General features: G+C 40.7%; 5 protein-coding genes across 5 annotated transcripts in view; 4 read left to right on the top strand and 1 right to left on the bottom strand.

Annotated features, from left to right (window-relative positions):
• The window catches only part of LOC113568371 (histone H2B 1/2), a 70,764-nt gene that overhangs the window by 17,399 nt on the left and 30,968 nt on the right, over positions 1–22,397 (bottom strand). The gene's annotated exons all lie outside the window — the stretch shown is intronic.
• Positions 17–2,369, top strand: LOC118242695 (histone H2B 1/2-like). Its single transcript, XM_035534810.1, has one exon. The coding sequence runs from the start codon at positions 50–52 to the stop codon at positions 422–424; it is 375 nt and encodes a 124-aa protein (XP_035390703.1). The 5' UTR covers positions 17–49; the 3' UTR covers positions 425–2,369.
• On the top strand, positions 7,415–8,106 carry LOC118242678 (histone H1-like). The gene has a single exon (XM_035534786.1). The coding sequence runs from the start codon at positions 7,415–7,417 to the stop codon at positions 8,036–8,038; it is 624 nt and encodes a 207-aa protein (XP_035390679.1). The 3' UTR covers positions 8,039–8,106.
• On the top strand, positions 9,320–9,771 carry LOC118242686 (histone H2A). Its single transcript, XM_035534797.1, has one exon. The coding sequence runs from the start codon at positions 9,329–9,331 to the stop codon at positions 9,713–9,715; it is 387 nt and encodes a 128-aa protein (XP_035390690.1). The 5' UTR covers positions 9,320–9,328; the 3' UTR covers positions 9,716–9,771.
• Positions 10,335–10,877, top strand: LOC118242684 (histone H3). Its single transcript, XM_035534795.1, has one exon. The coding sequence runs from the start codon at positions 10,366–10,368 to the stop codon at positions 10,774–10,776; it is 411 nt and encodes a 136-aa protein (XP_035390688.1). The 5' UTR covers positions 10,335–10,365; the 3' UTR covers positions 10,777–10,877.

Here is a 22,397-nt window from a genome sequence, read left to right as displayed (position 1 = left end):
TGCACGCGCCGTTTCTCATTCCGTTGTGGTTTATTCAACGACGAACGTCATGCCCGAACCAGCGAAGTCCGCCCCGAAGAAGGGATCTAAGAAAGCGGTGACCAAGACGACTGGTAAAGGAGGCAAGAAGCGCAGAAAGACCAGGAAGGAGAGTTATGCGATCTACGTGTACAAAGTCTTGAAGCAGGTCCACCCCGACACCGGTATCTCTTCTAAGGCTATGGGGATCATGAATTCCTTTGTGAATGATATCTTCGAGCGCATCGCTGGTGAGGCTTCTCGTCTCGCTCACTACAACAAGCGTTCCACCATCACCTCCAGAGAGATCCAGACTGCCGTGCGCCTGCTGCTTCCCGGTGAGCTGGCTAAACACGCCGTATCTGAGGGTACAAAGGCCGTCACCAAGTACACCAGTTCCAAGTAAAGCGTCATAGTGCGACTTGACTACCCCAAAGGCTCTTTTAAGAGCCACCCACGTTTTCACCAAAGACATTTTCCATCGTGTGGGTGTGCATGTACCGTAAAACGAGAAAAGGAAAGGAGTAGTAGCTGAAGTAGCGCTTGTGTTTTTGTGCGCTGTGCCGTCGTCTTTCTTCCCTTTGTGCGCTTTGACGTCGTCCGTCTTCCCCTTTCCCGCGCGTTTTATTAAATTATTTTCGTGTGCTTTATTCGGCCGCATGTATCTTGTAATTTAAATGAAACTTGAAGTGCTTGAGATTGGGATTTGGAAACCCGTTTCTACTCCCCAGAGCTGGGTCACAGTCTTGTATGAAACCTTTTTTTGGTTGTTTTTGTTTTTTTGTTTTTTATATGTATTTTGTCACTTTAGGACAAGTATCTTTGTGTATATATATTATTGGCTCTGATGTAACCTACAAGTATGTGAAGTCACCATGACAACTGTTGTTGTAATCTTTAATCTTCATTGCCCACATTGACATTTCCTGTTGTTACATTTTATTAGTAGCTATTAATATTCTTTTCACTTGTTTTGCCTTGTTTGCAGTAGATGAAGCCTAGTCATTTGCTGAGAAGGGTTAAGGATTGCATCCCATCATATATTGCGCTAAAGAAGTAAGTTAGGAGAAAACTGTCCAGATAGGCCTTGTAGTGATATTCTATTTGGAAGTAGGTTACACATGTGCCATACCATGGAAGTGTGGTACTGGAAATGTTATTGGGGTTTGTAAGAGGGTAAAGCTAGGAAAGAGATTAGGCTAATGCAGAATTCAGGGTTATGAAGAGGTCAAGTTATTTCCCATTATGATGAAAAACAACTTGGGGTAATCCAATGTAGGGTTCTGATGAAGTTATGGTTATTCACTCTAGGGTAGGAGTGAACTTGGGTTTACTCAAATAAGGGTTCTGATGACATCAGGGTAATGCCCATTAGGTTTAGAGTGTACTTTGGGGTTATTCAGATGAGGGTTCTGATGACATCAGGGTAATGCCCATTAGGTTTAGAGTGTACTTTGGGGTTATTCAGATGAGGGTTCTGATGACATCAGGGTAATGCCCATTAGGGTTAGCGTGAATTTGGGGTTATTCAAATGAGGGGTCTGATGGGTTCAGGGTAAATCACTTTAGGTTTAGAGTGAACTTGGGGGTTATTCAGATGAGGGTTCTGATGACATCAGGGTAAGGCACATTAGGGTTAGCGTGAACTTGGGGTTATTCAAATGAGGGTTCTGATGAGGGCAATTCACGTTAGTGTTGGAACATCATTACCCCCAGCAGTGATGTGAGCTCAGACACCTGACAGTGCTCACGTGGTTGCCTCCCCTGATGAGGTGCACCTGATGCCAGACAAATAAGAGGACGGCCACCTGTCGAGGAGCGCCAGCTCAAGTGAGAGTGCCAGGTTTGGGGGCTTCCTTTGACTAAAACTGGGCTGATTTGACAGACACTTGTGTTTTTAAATGATTTTATTACGTTTTCATATCACAAAAACAAGCAATGAAAACATTATATACGAATGGCATTATAAAGCAATATTTCATAAGAGAGAATCTATACTTTATAATAATTTTATCTGTCAGTTCTCATAATTTTCATACGAAAAGTAAAGTAAGATTACATATGGGCCAAGTCACAGATAAGCATCTTACATGAAATTCTCCAAAATGTTTACACTTCACACATATCCATAGTACAAACTTTTTTTAAAATTTCCCACATTTCACCTCGTCATCCTTTTGTCTCTCTTTTTTAAAAAAATTACTATACATTGTTTCACTACTTGTTCACTAGACAAAAAAATATTTTCCATAGTCATTTTAGCTCTTGTAGACCCAATTTGCTTCACAATTGTGCAGGTATACCTATCTAAAACAAAATGATCTTTTTACAATGTATGTTCACATTATAAGCACGATATATTATGTTTTTGTGATTAAATTGTTTCTTCCCTATTGTTTCTTCCTTTGTTTCTTCCCTATTGTTTCTTTCCCTTTACAATTAAGCATTGGACATTCGGCCGTCTTCACAAAGCAACTCCGTTTAACCACAGACATCGTTGGTAGCCTAGCCACTTCAGCAAGCCACATCCTAGCCTTTATTTTCTCTGAAACATGTTCTCCTGATAGCAAATTCAACAGATTTTTATTCTCCCTTTCATCGCAATCCCCAGACTGTATCTGCCCTCTGTACTTATGATCTGCTATACTTTTATAAATAGTTTTATTCGATTGCGTTCTCCAATCGATCTTCCAACTTTTACATTTATCAACAAAATCTGAGCACAAAAGTTTATAGTATGGTACATTCTTCCTTTTCTTTCCTTTCTTCTTTTCCCAGTCTGAGATTTCACCAATTCATTTAGCTTTCCTACCAGTGCTTGTATTGACATGTCTACAAAAACTTATTTTTAATTAAAGCCTCCATTTTCTTTATTCTTATATACACATTCCCTTTTTGTAGCTTCTCTGTTATTACCCCACATTGTTCTAATATATATTTTATTCAGTTCGGTCACTATTTTGTTCCGCTGGAGGAAAAACGATGGACAGAAACAATAGTTTTGATAAAACGAATGTCTTAATTAGTTTGATCTTCGATTTGTAGCTCACACCCCAGTGTATAATTCTCTTTGATTCCTCTGTGATTTCCTGTAGCTTCCTCTGCCAGTTGCTCTCAACTAAATTTCCGTTACCGATATAAATTCCAATGATTTTAATTTCCTCATGCATACTGATACATAGAGCACTCCTTCCTCCTTGTTCCCCAATCCAAACCGCCTCAGTCTTGGAATGATTCAAAGATGCCTCGGATACACGTTTGTACAAGTCAAAATGTTCGCACATCCCATCTAACTCTTTTTGAGTTGTTACATCATCTGCATTAACTGTTCACAGTAACATATATTTTGACCAGGGGTGCCCAAGCTTTTCTTTTGCATGCCACTGTATAACTGCAATTCTATTTTGTTCTTTCAGAAGACAGCTCAAATCTTTTTATTAATAATTTCCTTCTCTACCCTCACAATATATTCTTAGCCAAATCGGACTTCTGCTTGATTATGCGATGGACTGTGTGTGTGTGTGTGTGTGTGTGTGTGTGTGTGTGTGTGTGTGTGTGTGTGTGTGTGTGTGTGTGTGTGTGTGTGTGTGTGTGTGTGTGTGTGTGTGTGTGTGTGTTTTGATGTAGCTCAGCATTTGCATTTCCTGAAAGAAAAGCTTGCAAAGGGATGAGAGAAATAATGTTACACTCCTGGAGTGCTTTGCAGTAGGTTCTGCAAAGTTTGTCAGCAAATTAGATTTACTTAAAGGTTATTGGCAGGTCCCTCTTACTGATCATGCATCAGAGATCTCTGCTTTTGCTACCCCGGACACCTTTCTGCAATACATTTATGCCTTTTGGATTGCGTTTATGAAAGGTGTATTGAATTGTGAAGCTTATCTCGATGACCTTGTTGTATATTCAGATACATGGGAACAGCATTTGAAGACACTGGAGACCGTAATCTCTAAATTGCGAGATGCTTCATTAGTGTTAAATTTGGAAAAGTGTGAATTTGAGGACAAGCGTGGTTCGCTACCTTGGAAAACAGTGGGACGTGGACAGGTGCGTCCCTTGGATGCTAAGGTAGAAGCCATCAAAGCTTTTCCAGTTCCTCGGACAAAACGGGACCTACGTCGGTTTTTGGGGATGGCTGGCTACTATCGTTGCTTTTGTAAAAACTTTTCAGATGTTGTCTTACCTTTGACTTCACTTTCATGCAAAAACACTTCTCTTGTATGGACTCCAAACATCAGTTAGCTTATAGTACCATTGAGAAAGAAGCCCTTGCACTCCTTTTTGCTCTGCAACACTTTGAAGTGTATCTTGATGGTAGTTCAGATCTAATCACTGATTATACTGACCATAATCCTTTGGTGTTTTTGAACAAGATGTGTAACCAGCGACTCGTACGATGGTCAATGATTGTCCTCTCAATCCTCTCAAGATGGTTCATGAAAAAGGTGTAGCGAATGTGATGCTGACGCATTGTTGAGAATTTAAGGTATGCTGGAGTCGTGTTTCCCCCAGTTCTCACACGTAAGTTGGGTGTTACACTCCTGGAGTGCTACAGTGTGCTCCTGATCCAGTTCTGCATTTGGGGCTGTCTGTGCACCTCGTTGCTAGCCCCGCCCCTCATTGAGTGATTGCTGGGATTGCTGTGGCTTATATAAGGACCCTGCTGCAAGAAGCCATTGGCTTGCCCAAGCTCCTTTTTGTGTTAGTGTTTTGCTATATGAATTGAGAGTTTGAAATCTTTGCTGTGCTTTCCTTGTCTGTATGTTAGTATTCCCTATGTTTTGTTTATGATTGTGATCGCTGTGATAGTTGAACGGTTTTTGTGTATGTTTATGTATAGTTACTGATTGTAGGGAGTGGTGCCTGTTGGTTTGGGGTTATTGTCTGTTTATTGTCAGGGAGTTAGTGTAGGATTGTATTTTATTTTTGTCCTGTAAAGTGTATTTAGTTGTGGTGTTTCTTCTGGTAGTGTGGGTTTTGTTTATTTTGGCAACTCCTGAAGTAATTCAGTGTTTGTAGGTAGATGTGTGTGTCTTTGTTCACCATTTAAATACACATTTCACCTCATCTACCAGTTTAGTCTTGTGACTAATTATTCCACCTACCATCCTGCTACCAGTCTTTTCAAAATGCTGTTGCGACCTCATCGCCTAGACAGGGTCGTAACAATAAATACGACGAATAACAATAGCACTGGAAGAACAAGTACAATAAGAATGTACAATTTTTCAAACCCCTGAATAAATAGTCTAATATTACTGACACATGGTTCTAAGCTATCACTTTTGAACAAGCCTTCAAATCACCATGGCAACCACTGTTGAAAACAGGACTATCATTATGACACGGTGCACAAGCTTTAAGCTGTACCACAAATCTAATAATAAATGGTTAACAGTTCTTGATTCCAAATGCAACTGTCCCTTCAGGTCTCTTGAACACAGAAATAAGTCAACTCATTTTGTGGCTGGTTTTATAGTTTGGCCACAAGATGGGAGCAAAGCTCCAACTAGCAGAGCATCCCAATCAGTATTGGAATGTTTTACTGGGCATCATTTAGTTGCATTTTTTTTTTTTAATGTATTTGATCACTTTATATGACTACACAAAGACACTTGTGTTATATATATTTGTGTGTGTGTGTGTGTGTGTATATATGTATGTATTTATGTATGTATGTTTGGTTCTGATGTAGCCTACAAGCATGTCAAGTCACCTTGGCAACGATTGTTGTAATCTTCATTGCTCACATTATGGCATTATTTCTTGTTGTTACATTTCATTAGTAGCTTTTAATATTATTTTCACTTGTTTTGCCTTGTTTGTAGTAGAAGAAGCCTAGTCATCTGCTGAGAAGGAATAACTTACTTCTTTAGTGCAATATATGATGGGATGCAATCCTTAACTTCTTCAGAACCCTAATGACAAGAAGAGACAAAGTTAGTTTTTGTGATGCCCTGTCAATACCTTCTTTATTGCTTTGTGCACTTTGAATGCCAATAGATAAACTTGCCTTGTGATTTTTCATTTTAGGTCAACACCTTATCGATGACATGATCCAGAAAATGTTCAAAAGAACATGCATAAGGTTTGTTTAGTGGGTCAGATCAACAAAATTATTATAATTAGTTTATTTATTTATTTTTTTAAATATGATGTGATTCTATGAGTCACAGTCCTGTGGCTCAGTAATCGCACTCCCAGAATACACATATCTTGCACAACTCCAACTTCTCTCTCTCTGTCTGTCTCACACATGCATATATATGTGCGCATTCACATGCTAGGTCTTCCAAGACTTCTCCGTCTCTTGCATGGGACATTATAGATGCATCTTGCGAATGACCTGTGGGGCAAAGGGGTCACGTAGCCCTAGACCATTCAGAATGGAATGAATCAACTGCTATGAAACTTGTAGGAATTGCCTGTAAAGAATAGCTGTGATCTGTATGCAGTACAAGGAGTGGGCAAATGCTAAACATCTCTTAAGGTGAGTTTGGGGTTATTCAAATGAGGGTTCTGATGAGGTCAGGGTAATTCACTTTAGGGTTAGAGTGAATTTGTGGTTATTCAAATGAGGGTTCTGATGAGGAAGGTTAATTCACTTTTGGGTTAGATGGAACTTGGGGTTATTCAAATGAGGGTTCTGATGAGGTCAGGGTAATTTACTTTAGTGTTAGAACTTGGGCTCCCAGCAATGACGTGAGTTCTCACGTGGTTGCCTCCCCTAATGGGGAGCACGTGATTCCAGCCCAATTAGAGGCCAGCTACCTGACAAGGAGCGCCAGGTTTTGGTGGCTTTACTTTGACTAAGACACTTGGCTGCGGGAAGTACACTCTCAGCCACTCTCTCCTGCACCTGTGTTTTACTCGCACGTACATAAGGCCTTTTTCAACTAGTACACACACCACTGCCGCACTCTTAGCACCTCCATGCTTTTGCTCAGGCTCTCCCTCAACGCGCACATTGGGACTTGCTAGATGTATGCCTTCATTTCTCACATTTTCACGCCCCACATGCCTAGAAATACACCATGTCTTATTTGGAGCGGCAGTCGCGCAGTACCGTTTTATGGCAGCTGTGCAAAACAAGATCGGGCTGCACGGGCTTTTCTGGCACGCAAGTGAACCACAGAGCCCTTTCTTGCGAAACGCGTTGTTTGACGACTTACAAATTGTTTTAGCATGTATATTTAGGCCCGGATTTGTCATGAGAAAACACAAGTGCGAGCAGCTCACGGAAGCACAGACGCTGAGTGCTGGGCGGGTTGAGTCTACACCGTCCTCATGCGGCTTTTAAGGCCGGCCCCTCGCTAGGAGGGAGGTTCAACTCAACAGAGCAGTGTGTGCGACGTAGAGTACTGTTTGCGCGCGTCTATTTCTCGTAGTTAACACGACGATGGCAGAAGTAGCTCCAGCCCCAGCCGCCGCTGCGCCGGCCAAGGCGCCTAAGAAGAAAGCTGCCGCTAGACCCAAGAAAGCGGGACCCAGCGTCGGTGAGCTTATCGTCAAAGCTGTTTCTGCTTCCAAAGAACGGAACGGGGTCTCTCTCGCCGCTCTGAAGAAAGCTTTGGCTGCGGGTGGTTACGACGTGGAAAAGAACAACTCTCGCGTCAAGCTTGCTATCAAAAGCTTGGTGACAAAGGAAACTCTGGTGCAGACCAAAGGAACCGGTGCCTCTGGCTCTTTTAAGCTCAACAAGAAGCAAGACGAAGCCAAGAAAAAGCCCGCTAAGAAAGCCGCGCCTAAGGCGAAAAAAGCGCCCGCCAAGAAACCTGCCGCGGCTAAAAAGCCCAAGAAGGTAGCGGCAAAGAAGCCCGCCTCCGCCGCTGCAAAGAAGTCGCCCAAGAAGGCGAAGAAGCCTGCTGCCGCCGCGAAAGCCACCAAGAGCCCCAAGAAAGCAAAGAAGCCGGCCACCCCGAAGAAGGCAGCCAAGAGCCCCAAGAAGGCAAAGACCGCCAAGCCCAAGACTGCCAAACCAAAGGCTGCAAAGGCGAAAAAAGCTGCCCCCAAGAAGAAGTAAACGTGCATGTTTTCATGTCTTGGTATCCCCAAAAGGCTCTTTTAAGAGCCACCCACTTTTCTCTTCCAAAGAGCGGTTTTCTTTACACTCTCGAAATGGTTACGAGCGAATTAATACGGCCAAGTGTGTAATCGGAGTTTATTTTAACGTGCGATTTCTTCCATAGACGTACTGAGTGGACACGGAAAAGAAAAGTGAAGCATTAGATGGTGTTTGTATTGAATGGAATTTTTTTTTAATACGGTCAATTTAAAAATGGAAAGGAAAACGAGGACCAATTCCATTTTGCATAGAAATATTGTACAGCCTAAGCAGATTTCTGTGCCGTTTATTTCTCCCTTTCCATTATTAAGAAAATTCAATTCAACGCAAACACTCCACCACAGAAACCTCACAAACAATATCCACCGGAGGACCCAGACTACCTTCACGCTATAGATTACTAATTAACAATACAATTTACATCTGTAAATTAGGTATACATTATCCATTTATATATCCAAAAGAGTCCAGGGAAATTTCTTTTTTCCTCTCATATCAATCGTCTTCAACCTTTGTAACTCACACACAATCTGTTTAAACACTATTTCTGCAGGTATTATACATTGTTCAATAATCATCTTACGTCGTGTTTTCCAAATCTTCGAATTTATCACAAACAATCATCCAACAAAAGTCCTTTACATTCTCAGTCAAATTCTCATTAAACACTCCATACATAATACTTTTGCTGTTACGACCGCATTTAAACCCAATACCTTCCATTTTCTCCCAAATTTCAATAGTCCTTGTGCACGGCAGTAATAAATGTTCTATCGTTTCATCGGCCATGCAATTATACATCGGACATTCCTTAGTTGTAACAAAACAACTCTATTTGACAATACATCGTACAGGCAATCTTCCAAAAGATATAAGCCATGCCGTACCTCGAACATTCTCTCCTGTCTTTATCATACATGTACGTATCATGAAAAGACATAATAATAATAATAATAATAATAATAATAATAATAATACAAATAACTTGGAAGTATTTAGACTATTTGCTCCAAACTGAAATCCATATGAAGAAGAATGACAAGAACTGGAAGTGATTCCGTGTGGGAGGGAGAGTTGCAGGGCAAGGAAAGGGAGGCCGGCTTTGGAAGTGGACGAGTGCTTCGCGATTGGTTATTCGTCCTGTCCTCCTTAGCCAATAGGAGAGCTGTTGATTTTGCCATATCTGAAGCGCTCGTAGGTGATAGGCGATTATTTCAGCTTTGCTCCCAAGACGCTGTTGTACCCATAATGAGTGGAAGAGGGAAGACCGGCGGTAAGGCTAGGGCTAAGGCCAAGACTCGCTCCTCTCGCGCTGGCCTGCAGTTTCCTGTGGGCCGTGTGCACAGGCTTTTGCGCAAAGGTAATTATGCCGAGCGCGTTGGTGCCGGTGCTCCGGTCTATTTGGCTGCTGTGCTGGAGTATCTGACTGCTGAAATTCTCGAGTTGGCAGGCAACGCCGCCCGTGACAACAAGAAGACCCGTATCATTCCTCGTCATCTGCAGCTCGCCGTGCGTAACGACGAGGAGTTGAACAAGCTATTAGGAGGAGTGACTATTGCTCAAGGTGGCGTGCTGCCCAACATTCAGGCTGTTCTGCTGCCCAAGAAAACCGAGAAGGCGGTCAAGACCAAGTAAATTCACCTCTGCTCCGTTGTCTGCAGATCCCAAAGGCTCTTTTAAGAGCCACCCACACTGCCTGAGGAAGTGCAACTTTTTAATGTTACTGTCTGTTCTACCTTGCATTTTTCTCGAGGGCACTAAATGACTAACGGGCACCGCTGTCCATTACCACGCCACGTCTGAGCAAACGTACACCTTCCCCATTTTTACCCGCCCAATAGCATCTGATGAAAGCAAGCTAGTACTCGTACATTTATATACGTACTTGTAGAAGTGCTGTGTATGTGTGTGTGTGTGTGTATATATATATTTATATATATATATATATATAAGATGCTGTTGGTGCTACAAACATGTAAAAAAAAAAAATAAATAACCGGGACTACGTTCAACAATGTACACTGCAGGCACATAAAGAGCACGGCTAAAAAATGTGTTGCCGTGAGCCCGCCTCAAAAGTAGGCGTACTGGCTTGCTTTTTTGAAATGTGCGCGTAGTGGAACACGGGCCAATTGACTTGATGTGACGTAGCTTTATTTGTCCAATGGACGGCATGCTTACTGAAGACGCCCAATGAGCGCAGGTCGGCGTTATGGCTTAAAAAGGATGTCGTCGTGGTTGTCTTATTCTCTTTCTTCGTCAGTTAAGAGTAGAATTGCGTCGCTATGGCAAGAACAAAGCAGACCGCCCGTAAGTCCACCGGTGGTAAAGCCCCGAGGAAGCAGCTTGCCACCAAGGCCGCTCGTAAGAGCGCCCCAGCCACTGGCGGCGTGAAGAAGCCTCATCGTTACAGGCCTGGTACCGTAGCTCTGAGGGAGATTCGTCGTTATCAGAAGTCGACCGAGTTGCTGATCCGCAAGCTGCCCTTCCAGCGTCTGGTGAGAGAAATTGCTCAGGATTTCAAGACCGATCTCCGTTTCCAGAGCTCTGCCGTCATGGCCTTGCAGGAGGCTAGCGAGGCATATCTGGTCGGCCTGTTCGAGGATACTAACTTGTGCGCTATCCACGCCAAGAGAGTCACCATCATGCCCAAGGACATCCAGTTGGCCCGCCGCATTCGCGGAGAGCGTGCTTAAACTGCTCGCTCGGCGTAATATCCCAAAATACCCAAAGGCTCTTTTAAGAGCCACCTAAATTGTTTCGCTGCAAAATGAGCAAGTCGCCTTGGCAACGCTTCTCACCGATACGTCGTTATTATAACGTGTATCTGACATGTGCTTCTAGATTACGGGTAACCTTAAGTTTGCTATGAGGGTTAATTCTATAGCTGAGAAACTATGGCAACGGTAAGGAGCGTTGTATTGTGAGTCGACAAGAAACTTTGTAGTAAGGTCGTCTGGGTTAGCGGTGCTCCAGCGGGAGTATGACGTTCACGTCATCAAAATGTATCACTGAGAAATGAAATGATACAAGTCTTTCAGAGATGTCAGTGTCATTTCTTCGAATGAAATAAATATGTACTGGTGCTATTAACTAAACAATTCTAGACACGGACGTGGTTTTCAGACCTGTTCTCTATTAACCTTTGTGTCTTGGTGGTAACACAACTTTCATGGAAAAAATGAACAAAAACAATGTTTTATTTTTTAAAAGATTTGTTTTGTTTTCTGTGAAAGTCGTTAGCTTTCAAGTTGCGGAGAACTATTTATTTAGTGGTGGCTCATTTTTGACCTGACATTTAAACAAGCTGTGCGTGCACGCAAACATACACACATAATAATGGTGAGTGTATGCTACTGACTGAACTCAAACAAAATTAAAATGCTCTTTTGAATATGCAGTATCTTCCCTTTATGACCTCACACATTATCAAAGTTTACAAACAATAGAAGAACAATTTCACACAAAAGCAACATTTTCTGCAAGCATTGTTTGTTAATGGTGAATGCAGCCAGAAACTTTAAAGGTGCTGCATATGACAATACCCCCAGTTCTCTTTTTTTGCAGAATCCATGGGTACACATCTCAATGCCAAACAGCTTGTAGATGTGCATTTTTCCAGATGTTCAGAAGTGAACACGAGAACAATGATTTAGAAGAGGAGGAGGTGTCTGAAGGAGATGAGGAAGAATTCAACCCAGAGCATGGTGCATCATCGTCAGGTGAAGAGAAAATCCCTCAAGGTGAAACAAACATTTTTGTCCAAACTGTGGCCATAAGAAAGGTCTAGGAGAAGTGAATGAAATGTCTTTCATACCTCTACAACACTGGACCTGAAGTAACAGTGGATACAGACTGATTCCATTCAAAGGTACATTTTTAATTCCATATATGTAATGTAAACTGATATTCATTGTTAATTTTATAATGTATTATTGTTGATTTATGTTCTTCATGCTTTTGTTTTATGTATTATTTCATGTTCATGTTTTATCTATTATTTTACTTCTCTTTATTGTTGTTGTTTACATGCCTTATGGATAGCGGTAATGGTTCAAAAATGTGAGAGCACTAGTATTTTGTCGTTGAATTCTTAATAGTAAAACATATAAAAATATATAACTGTTTTGGCCAAAATATTCATGACTACTGTTTCCTTTCAATATAATGCATTTAAACTTCTTTCTGTACATTTCTACAACTTTTTTAGGCTATGCTTTAGACTACTTAAAACATACCTCTCATCTCAACATTTCTCATAACTTCTCTTCTTATTCTTATTTGTTAATTAATGTGTTGATTGTTTTAATGTATTTTTTCTGCATCTTTGTCATAGTAAAGCGACCTTGAGTCTGTGACAGTTTCTATATAAATGAAACTTATTATTATTATTATTATTATTATTATTATTATTCTACAAGTGCCATGTTCCTGATGGAGCTCCACATTTTCCATTTAAATTGATGTATTTCTAAAGCTAAAACGTGACTAAAAATACAAGTAAAACCGTCTAGTAGACCAATCGCCATGGGAGGTGATAAAATAGATGATCGTCTGCTTCCATCTTGTGGCCAAAATGGAAACATTCCATAATATTCAATCATTAAGGGCACCTAGTTTTAATCAGAATGCTGTCAGAATATAAATGTATAATGCAGAACAATTAGCCAGTTTCTCTTGGGAGAAACAACAACAACAAAAAAACAACACCAACAATAATAATAAACCTATGGAATGGGTATGTCCTTCTCAGAAATAATTTCTAGGCTTAGCTGACAGCCACTCTCATAAAGCTTTGTTTGCTTTTGTATCTGCTGTTGAAATAAACACAATAATTGTCTTTCATCATAAAAAGAAAAGCCCTAAAACAATAACTAAAAAATGCTCTGAAGACACATAAAATATTTATAGAAATTGACTTGCCTTTCATAATGATTCTTCTTTTTCTTCTTCTTCTTATTGTAAGCTTACTCGTGGTTAGTTATAGGAGACTTGCATTTATTTCTGTATGTATTTATTTTATTCATGTTCAACAAGCACTTAATATGTGAGATCAAAGCATGCTTTTCATGCATTTATTTCCATAATCTCATTATGGTCTTTTTTTTTTCCCCCTGAACTCCTGAAGTTACCCATTTGGAACCCCATAGTTCATTTGTTTGCTGTACCATACACCAGGCCCTTTTAACAGATATCATATCATATCGTATAACAGTATCTACAGTGGCATGCAAAGGTTTGAGCACATCTGGTGAAAATGCATGTTACTGTCAACTGTTAAGCAAGTTGAAGATGAAATGCTCCCCAAAAGGCATAAAGTTTAAGATGACGCATTCCTTTTGTATTTTAAACTGAAACTTTTTATTTTATTTTATTTTATTTATTTATTTATTTATTTTACATCTTTTACATAGCTCCTGAGTAATTTCATGTATATGCTCAAAATTGTTCTCTTCATTTGTCAAGACACTGGTTAATCAGGAAATGTAGAGCTTGACTGAAAATGAATGTCCAGCATTTAAAAAAAAATGTAACCCCCTCAAATATAACATGCTTTTTGTTTTTTTGACACTTTCTTCTGTATTAGATGAGCTCAAATGGATCCAAAATGATGTTTTGTGCCTTTATGTAATGCTCCCACTTGCTCTCCACTGTAACATTTGTTTACCTAATAATGTGAATTTTATATTAGAAAAGACCAAGGGCTAAAGCCCAATAGCCAGAGCCTGGGCATCCCACTGTTGCCTGTTTAATTCACTGCCTGGCCGAAATTATTTTGTGGGGTTGTTCCACACTAAGGGTCAAATCCTAGGCCTGCCCCTGCCCAAAGGGTTACCTAACCAGCCAAGCAAGCTGACAACATATTGTAATCAACTTTGCTCAAACAGGGTGTGACTATAGCTTACTAGGAATGCTGAAAGTCAGAAGAGTCCCCCCAACCACAAAGGTTTTGACTATACCATACCGGGAATACTGAAACCCATAGAACAGGCTCAGAAACCAAAAGGTTTTTGATCACTTCAGCTCTTGGTAACTCAATAATACTGGTATGTACACATGTTTAAAATTGGGTGCAAATGAAAGTGAACACATGCAGTAAAATGTTTTTAAAATATTAGTATAACATTGCAGAACAAAGAAACAGATGCTCTACAGATTTAGTTAAATATCTTGAAATATGAATAGTTTATTCAGCTTCCCCAGTGGCTTCCTATTGTAACGTGTGGCCCGAATGCCGAAGGGCGTGGAGCAGGACGCACAGACTCCCTCAACTTAGACAAACATTTATTTACATAAAACATAAAGATGAAAGTGGCACTTATGTATAATACAAACAATAAACATAGACACACACAACTTGATCTAGACAAACATAGTTTCCGACTGTTACATTTAAATCCAAACAACACGCTACTTCAACAATGATCAACACACTGCACACTTTGACAAGGGTTTATATACATTTAGACAAGATGAGGTGCAAGTGTGTGCAGGCGTGGGCACAAACACAGATCCTCCCACTGCACGTGGCGGGCCAAACCACGTGACTTGCGGGAGGTGTGCATTCCATGACAGAACCCCCTCCCAAAGGGCGCGGCTCCCCACGTGTCCTTCTAGAGAACACGAATCTCGGGGCGCCGTGTACACAAACACAAACATAGATCACGGCAGTGCCCGGCGCCCACCCAGTACCAGGCAGGCCAGGGGCTGCCAGAAAGGGAGACCTCACGGCAAGAGGGAGAAAGGCAGCTCATAATACAGCAAGCATTTGCCATTTTGTTATGTTTTTATGGTAGATAATATAAACACCACTACTACATCCACCTTACATCTTGATCTGTACTGTAACTACTGTGTCCTAAAATCCTACAATGCCTTGTGTTGCTTACTTTGTCACAATTATATTCTCTTTCTCAGATCACTTCCAGTGTTAATGTCTGTCCGTCATTGTGTAAACAATGTTATATGTAATATGCATTCTTGTCACAAAAAGAGATAGAGTTTTTGAGTACTCCTTTAACACGCGCTCCATGATTAGATAAATCAGCTCAGAGAAATGAAGGCCCCCGAGCCACGTTGCAAAATTGTCTTCTGTATATTTCATGCAATTGCATATTTTCACTGAGGTCGCCAATTACACACATAGTTCAGCTTTTACATAAATAAATAAATAAATAAATAAATACCTGACTCTATAAAAGAAAGGCATACTGATATTTGTTCCATATTTGTTAAACAAATCATATGAAACCATTTAACTAATGAGTATGTATACTCTTTAACCTCGTCCTAAAGACCTGTAAAGAAGTAATCACTATGGCATATCAGGGCTCATTCTTTAAAGACATTGCCACACACAGATCATTTACAGGACATCTATCAGTCAGCATGCCTGAGGAAGGGACATAAAATCACAAAAGACTGCAGACACCCAGCACAGGGTTTGGTTACCAAGGTGCCATCTGGTAGGTGGAGCCACAGCCTCTAGTCCTGTACTTGTCGACTAAAAAACAATTTTTTACCTACAAGCCATCACAATACTGATCCAGCTGATTATCATTCTCTAATATCTCATCACTGAGACCCTTTAATGTTAGTCAGGGTTGAAGCTCTAATACATGCAGCTGGCCACCAGAGGGCCCCATCTCTGGAATTCTAACAATCACCATAGCTACTGATCACACACACCTCCTCATCAGCACCACGCTATTTAAGACTACCGGAACCTCAGTATCATTGTGAAGTAGCGATGACACTTTCATTGTGCATACCAAGCCTTTGTTTAATACTTTTGTCAAAGTCAAATTTATGGGTATAGTGCTTTTACAACAGCTGTTGTCATAAAGCAGCTTTACACATGTCTGAGTCCAAGCCCCAGTGAGCAAGCCAAGGGTGGCAGTAGCAAAAACTCCCTAGAGCATGAGGAAGAAACCTTGAGATGAACCAAGATCATCTCCTCTGGCCGACAACGGACACTGCAATAGTAATAATATAAAGAATAAAGTGCAGAATCAGAATCAAGCTTTATTTCCACGCATACAAAGAATTTGTTCTTGGTTACAGTATCTCACCATGCACAGCTGCATGTACATAATACAACAAAAGACATTTCCACCACACTCACACACTCACACACACACACACACACACACACACACACACAGTCATACTTGGAACCTTACATGTCATAGAAAGATGAAGTACAATAAATAAGTAGATTGGCAGGTAAAAGGTATAGGGCAGAAAAGAGCAGATAAAGGTGAAGTACATGATCAAGATGAAATGTTTAGGTGTGAGATTCTGCATGTTATGGAGAGTTTATATGCATCAACTGTTCATGAGTGATGGCATATTGGAAAATATCTTCTCTGTAGCTGGGTTGTCTTGATCCTTATTTGACTAAAGCGCCGGCTTGAGGGAAGGCACTGGAACAGGTGATGACTGAGGCGAGATGGGTCTGCTGTGATTTTCTCCACACACCTACTGATTCTGGAAGTGAGCAGAACCTAGCAGTGTGGGCAGCTTAACACCAATGGTCTTCTCTTTAGACCTGATAATGCACTGCAGTCTGTGGATGTCATGCATGGTAGCTGAGCTGCCACACACTGTAATGAATGTAGTGATGACAGATTCTATGATGACAGTGTAGAACTGGACAATTGGCTCCTGGGGCAGGTTGAACTTCTTCAGCTGATGCAGAAAGTACATCCTCTGCTGGGTTTTATTGATGATGGAGCTGATGTTACTGTCCCACTTCAGGTTCTTGACCCAAGTAGTGAAAGTGAAGAAAAAAAATAAAATAAAAAATAGAGAATTAAGTAATGAATGTCTATTATTTTTGGTGTTTCTGAAGTCCTAGTCTACTTTCGATGGTGTGTGTCTGAAACCCATCTTGTATGCGAACGTCTGTCAAGGGCAACAGAGAAGTAGTTTGGGGGGGTGGAAGTGTGGTGGGCTACAGCAGGGTGGCATCAGGGGGTGGTGGGAGGAGCCATGGTAGCTGAGACGAGTTGAGGCTCAGTAACAACATAACATCAGGAGTAGGTGTACCTCAGCAGAAAGAGAGAACAGATTATAACATTTACATTTACATTTATGGCAGACACTCTTATCTAAAGTGACTTACAAAACTGCTTTGTAATTTATTCGTAGAATACATCCTAGCCAGTAGAGTAGGTTAAAGTCCAAGATACCATTGAATTAGAATACTGTTGAAATACAGGGGTCAATGTTGATGCCTAGAAGTACAAAATACATAAGCTCTATCTCAGACAACAATCAATGCAATAATGAATAAGTACTAGAGTTAGTCAACATAGGAGAAGTCAACATCAGTGCAATAAACAATGCTCTACAATAGTACTATTATAGTTTTAGTTAGTCAACATAGGAGCAGGGTCAGTGGTCATTTAAATAATCCACAAATATATGTGCCTTCAGTCTGCATTTGAAGACTGCAAGGGACTCTACTGTCCAGACAGCAAGTGGAAGTTTGTTCCACCAGCTAGTAGCCAGGACAGAGAATAGTCTCAATGTTTATCTTTCATAAGACTTGAAGCATGGAATTTCAAGTTGAGCCATACTTGAGGTTTAAAGTACTCGAGGTACAGATCGGGCTTTAACCACTGACATCATATATGGAGGGTCTGGTCAATTTTTGCCTTTGCAGCCAAAGTTTTAAATCTGATGCGTGCAGCTACTGGAAGCCATTGAAGGGAGCACAGCAATGGAGAGACGTGTGAACTGTGGAAGATCGAAGACCAATTGTGCTGCTGCATTTTGGGTAAGCTATAGAGGTCTGATGGCTTTTATAGGAAGACCAGCAAGTAGTGAGATGCAGTAGTTTAGCTTTGAAATTACAAGAGACTGCACAAACATATATAGTATGGTACATTCTTCCTTTTCTTTCCTTTCTTCTTTTCCCAGTCTGAGATTTCACCAATTCATTTAGCTTTCCTACCAGTGCTTGTATTGACATGTCTACAAAAACTTATTTTTAATTAAAGCCTCCATTTTCTTTATTCTTATATACACATTCCCTTTTTGTAGCTTCTCTGTTATTACCCCACATTGTTCTAATATATATTTTATTCAGTTCGGTCACTATTTTGTTCCGCTGGAGGAAAAACGATGGACAGAAACAATAGTTTTGATAAAACGAATGTCTTAATTAGTTTGATCTTCGATTTGTAGCTCACACCCCAGTGTATAATTCTCTTTGATTCCTCTGTGATTTCCTGTAGCTTCCTCTGCCAGTTGCTCTCAACTAAATTTCCGTTACCGATATAAATTCCAATGATTTTAATTTCCTCATGCATACTGATACATAGAGCACTCCTTCCTCCTTGTTCCCCAATCCAAACCGCCTCAGTCTTGGAATGATTCAAAGATGCCTCGGATACACGTTTGTACAAGTCAAAATGTTCGCACATCCCATCTAACTCTTTTTGAGTTGTTACATCATCTGCATTAACTGTTCACAGTAACATATATTTTGACCAGGGGTGCCCAAGCTTTTCTTTTGCATGCCACTGTATAACTGCAATTCTATTTTGTTCTTTCAGAAGACAGCTCAAATCTTTTTATTAATAATTTCCTTCTCTACCCTCACAATATATTCTTAGCCAAATCGGACTTCTGCTTGATTATGCGATGGACTGTGTGTGTGTGTGTGTGTGTGTGTGTGTGTGTGTGTGTGTGTGTGTGTGTGTGTGTGTGTGTGTGTGTGTGTGTGTGTGTGTGTGTGTGTGTGTGTGTGTGTGTGTGTGTGTTTTGATGTAGCTCAGCATTTGCATTTCCTGAAAGAAAAGCTTGCAAAGGGATGAGAGAAATAATGTTACACTCCTGGAGTGCTTTGCAGTAGGTTCTGCAAAGTTTGTCAGCAAATTAGATTTACTTAAAGGTTATTGGCAGGTCCCTCTTACTGATCATGCATCAGAGATCTCTGCTTTTGCTACCCCGGACACCTTTCTGCAATACATTTATGCCTTTTGGATTGCGTTTATGAAAGGTGTATTGAATTGTGAAGCTTATCTCGATGACCTTGTTGTATATTCAGATACATGGGAACAGCATTTGAAGACACTGGAGACCGTAATCTCTAAATTGCGAGATGCTTCATTAGTGTTAAATTTGGAAAAGTGTGAATTTGAGGACAAGCGTGGTTCGCTACCTTGGAAAACAGTGGGACGTGGACAGGTGCGTCCCTTGGATGCTAAGGTAGAAGCCATCAAAGCTTTTCCAGTTCCTCGGACAAAACGGGACCTACGTCGGTTTTTGGGGATGGCTGGCTACTATCGTTGCTTTTGTAAAAACTTTTCAGATGTTGTCTTACCTTTGACTTCACTTTCATGCAAAAACACTTCTCTTGTATGGACTCCAAACATCAGTTAGCTTATAGTACCATTGAGAAAGAAGCCCTTGCACTCCTTTTTGCTCTGCAACACTTTGAAGTGTATCTTGATGGTAGTTCAGATCTAATCACTGATTATACTGACCATAATCCTTTGGTGTTTTTGAACAAGATGTGTAACCAGCGACTCGTACGATGGTCAATGATTGTCCTCTCAATCCTCTCAAGATGGTTCATGAAAAAGGTGTAGCGAATGTGATGCTGACGCATTGTTGAGAATTTAAGGTATGCTGGAGTCGTGTTTCCCCCAGTTCTCACACGTAAGTTGGGTGTTACACTCCTGGAGTGCTACAGTGTGCTCCTGATCCAGTTCTGCATTTGGGGCTGTCTGTGCACCTCGTTGCTAGCCCCGCCCCTCATTGAGTGATTGCTGGGATTGCTGTGGCTTATATAAGGACCCTGCTGCAAGAAGCCATTGGCTTGCCCAAGCTCCTTTTTGTGTTAGTGTTTTGCTATATGAATTGAGAGTTTGAAATCTTTGCTGTGCTTTCCTTGTCTGTATGTTAGTATTCCCTATGTTTTGTTTATGATTGTGATCGCTGTGATAGTTGAACGGTTTTTGTGTATGTTTATGTATAGTTACTGATTGTAGGGAGTGGTGCCTGTTGGTTTGGGGTTATTGTCTGTTTATTGTCAGGGAGTTAGTGTAGGATTGTATTTTATTTTTGTCCTGTAAAGTGTATTTAGTTGTGGTGTTTCTTCTGGTAGTGTGGGTTTTGTTTATTTTGGCAACTCCTGAAGTAATTCAGTGTTTGTAGGTAGATGTGTGTGTCTTTGTTCACCATTTAAATACACATTTCACCTCATCTACCAGTTTAGTCTTGTGACTAATTATTCCACCTACCATCCTGCTACCAGTCTTTTCAAAATGCTGTTGCGACCTCATCGCCTAGACAGGGTCGTAACAATAAATACGACGAATAACAATAGCACTGGAAGAACAAGTACAATAAGAATGTACAATTTTTCAAACCCCTGAATAAATAGTCTAATATTACTGACACATGGTTCTAAGCTATCACTTTTGAACAAGCCTTCAAATCACCATGGCAACCACTGTTGAAAACAGGACTATCATTATGACACGGTGCACAAGCTTTAAGCTGTACCACAAATCTAATAATAAATGGTTAACAGTTCTTGATTCCAAATGCAACTGTCCCTTCAGGTCTCTTGAACACAGAAATAAGTCAACTCATTTTGTGGCTGGTTTTATAGTTTGGCCACAAGATGGGAGCAAAGCTCCAACTAGCAGAGCATCCCAATCAGTATTGGAATGTTTTACTGGGCATCATTTAGTTGCATTTTTTTTTTTTAATGTATTTGATCACTTTATATGACTACACAAAGACACTTGTGTTATATATATTTGTGTGTGTGTGTGTGTGTGTATATATGTATGTATTTATGTATGTATGTTTGGTTCTGATGTAGCCTACAAGCATGTCAAGTCACCTTGGCAACGATTGTTGTAATCTTCATTGCTCACATTATGGCATTATTTCTTGTTGTTACATTTCATTAGTAGCTTTTAATATTATTTTCACTTGTTTTGCCTTGTTTGTAGTAGAAGAAGCCTAGTCATCTGCTGAGAAGGAATAACTTACTTCTTTAGTGCAATATATGATGGGATGCAATCCTTAACTTCTTCAGAACCCTAATGACAAGAAGAGACAAAGTTAGTTTTTGTGATGCCCTGTCAATACCTTCTTTATTGCTTTGTGCACTTTGAATGCCAATAGATAAACTTGCCTTGTGATTTTTCATTTTAGGTCAACACCTTATCGATGACATGATCCAGAAAATGTTCAAAAGAACATGCATAAGGTTTGTTTAGTGGGTCAGATCAACAAAATTATTATAATTAGTTTATTTATTTATTTTTTTAAATATGATGTGATTCTATGAGTCACAGTCCTGTGGCTCAGTAATCGCACTCCCAGAATACACATATCTTGCACAACTCCAACTTCTCTCTCTCTGTCTGTCTCACACATGCATATATATGTGCGCATTCACATGCTAGGTCTTCCAAGACTTCTCCGTCTCTTGCATGGGACATTATAGATGCATCTTGCGAATGACCTGTGGGGCAAAGGGGTCACGTAGCCCTAGACCATTCAGAATGGAATGAATCAACTGCTATGAAACTTGTAGGAATTGCCTGTAAAGAATAGCTGTGATCTGTATGCAGTACAAGGAGTGGGCAAATGCTAAACATCTCTTAAGGTGAGTTTGGGGTTATTCAAATGAGGGTTCTGATGAGGTCAGGGTAATTCACTTTAGGGTTAGAGTGAATTTGTGGTTATTCAAATGAGGGTTCTGATGAGGAAGGTTAATTCACTTTTGGGTTAGATGGAACTTGGGGTTATTCAAATGAGGGTTCTGATGAGGTCAGGGTAATTTACTTTAGTGTTAGAACTTGGGCTCCCAGCAATGACGTGAGTTCTCACGTGGTTGCCTCCCCTAATGGGGAGCACGTGATTCCAGCCCAATTAGAGGCCAGCTACCTGACAAGGAGCGCCAGGTTTTGGTGGCTTTACTTTGACTAAGACACTTGGCTGCGGGAAGTACACTCTCAGCCACTCTCTCCTGCACCTGTGTTTTACTCGCACGTACATAAGGCCTTTTTCAACTAGTACACACACCACTGCCGCACTCTTAGCACCTCCATGCTTTTGCTCAGGCTCTCCCTCAACGCGCACATTGGGACTTGCTAGATGTATGCCTTCATTTCTCACATTTTCACGCCCCACATGCCTAGAAATACACCATGTCTTATTTGGAGCGGCAGTCGCGCAGTACCGTTTTATGGCAGCTGTGCAAAACAAGATCGGGCTGCACGGGCTTTTCTGGCACGCAAGTGAACCACAGAGCCCTTTCTTGCGAAACGCGTTGTTTGAC

Source organism: Electrophorus electricus, chromosome 16 (assembly GCF_013358815.1).
Source record: "Electrophorus electricus isolate fEleEle1 chromosome 16, fEleEle1.pri, whole genome shotgun sequence".
Classification (NCBI taxonomy): Eukaryota; Metazoa; Chordata; class Actinopteri; order Gymnotiformes; family Gymnotidae; genus Electrophorus; species Electrophorus electricus.
Note: the sequence above shows the minus strand (reverse complement) of the source record. Positions and strands in the feature narration are given on the sequence as shown.

What these genes read in the sequence shown, in the direction of transcription:
- LOC118242684 (XM_035534795.1), top strand. Translation starts at nt 10,366, where the DNA reads ATGGCAAGAACAAAGCAGACCGCCCGTAAGTCCACCGGTGGTAAAGCC.
- LOC118242695 (XM_035534810.1), top strand. Translation starts at nt 50, where the DNA reads ATGCCCGAACCAGCGAAGTCCGCCCCGAAGAAGGGATCTAAGAAAGCG.
- LOC118242686 (XM_035534797.1), top strand. Translation starts at nt 9,329, where the DNA reads ATGAGTGGAAGAGGGAAGACCGGCGGTAAGGCTAGGGCTAAGGCCAAG.
- LOC118242678 (XM_035534786.1), top strand. Translation starts at nt 7,415, where the DNA reads ATGGCAGAAGTAGCTCCAGCCCCAGCCGCCGCTGCGCCGGCCAAGGCG.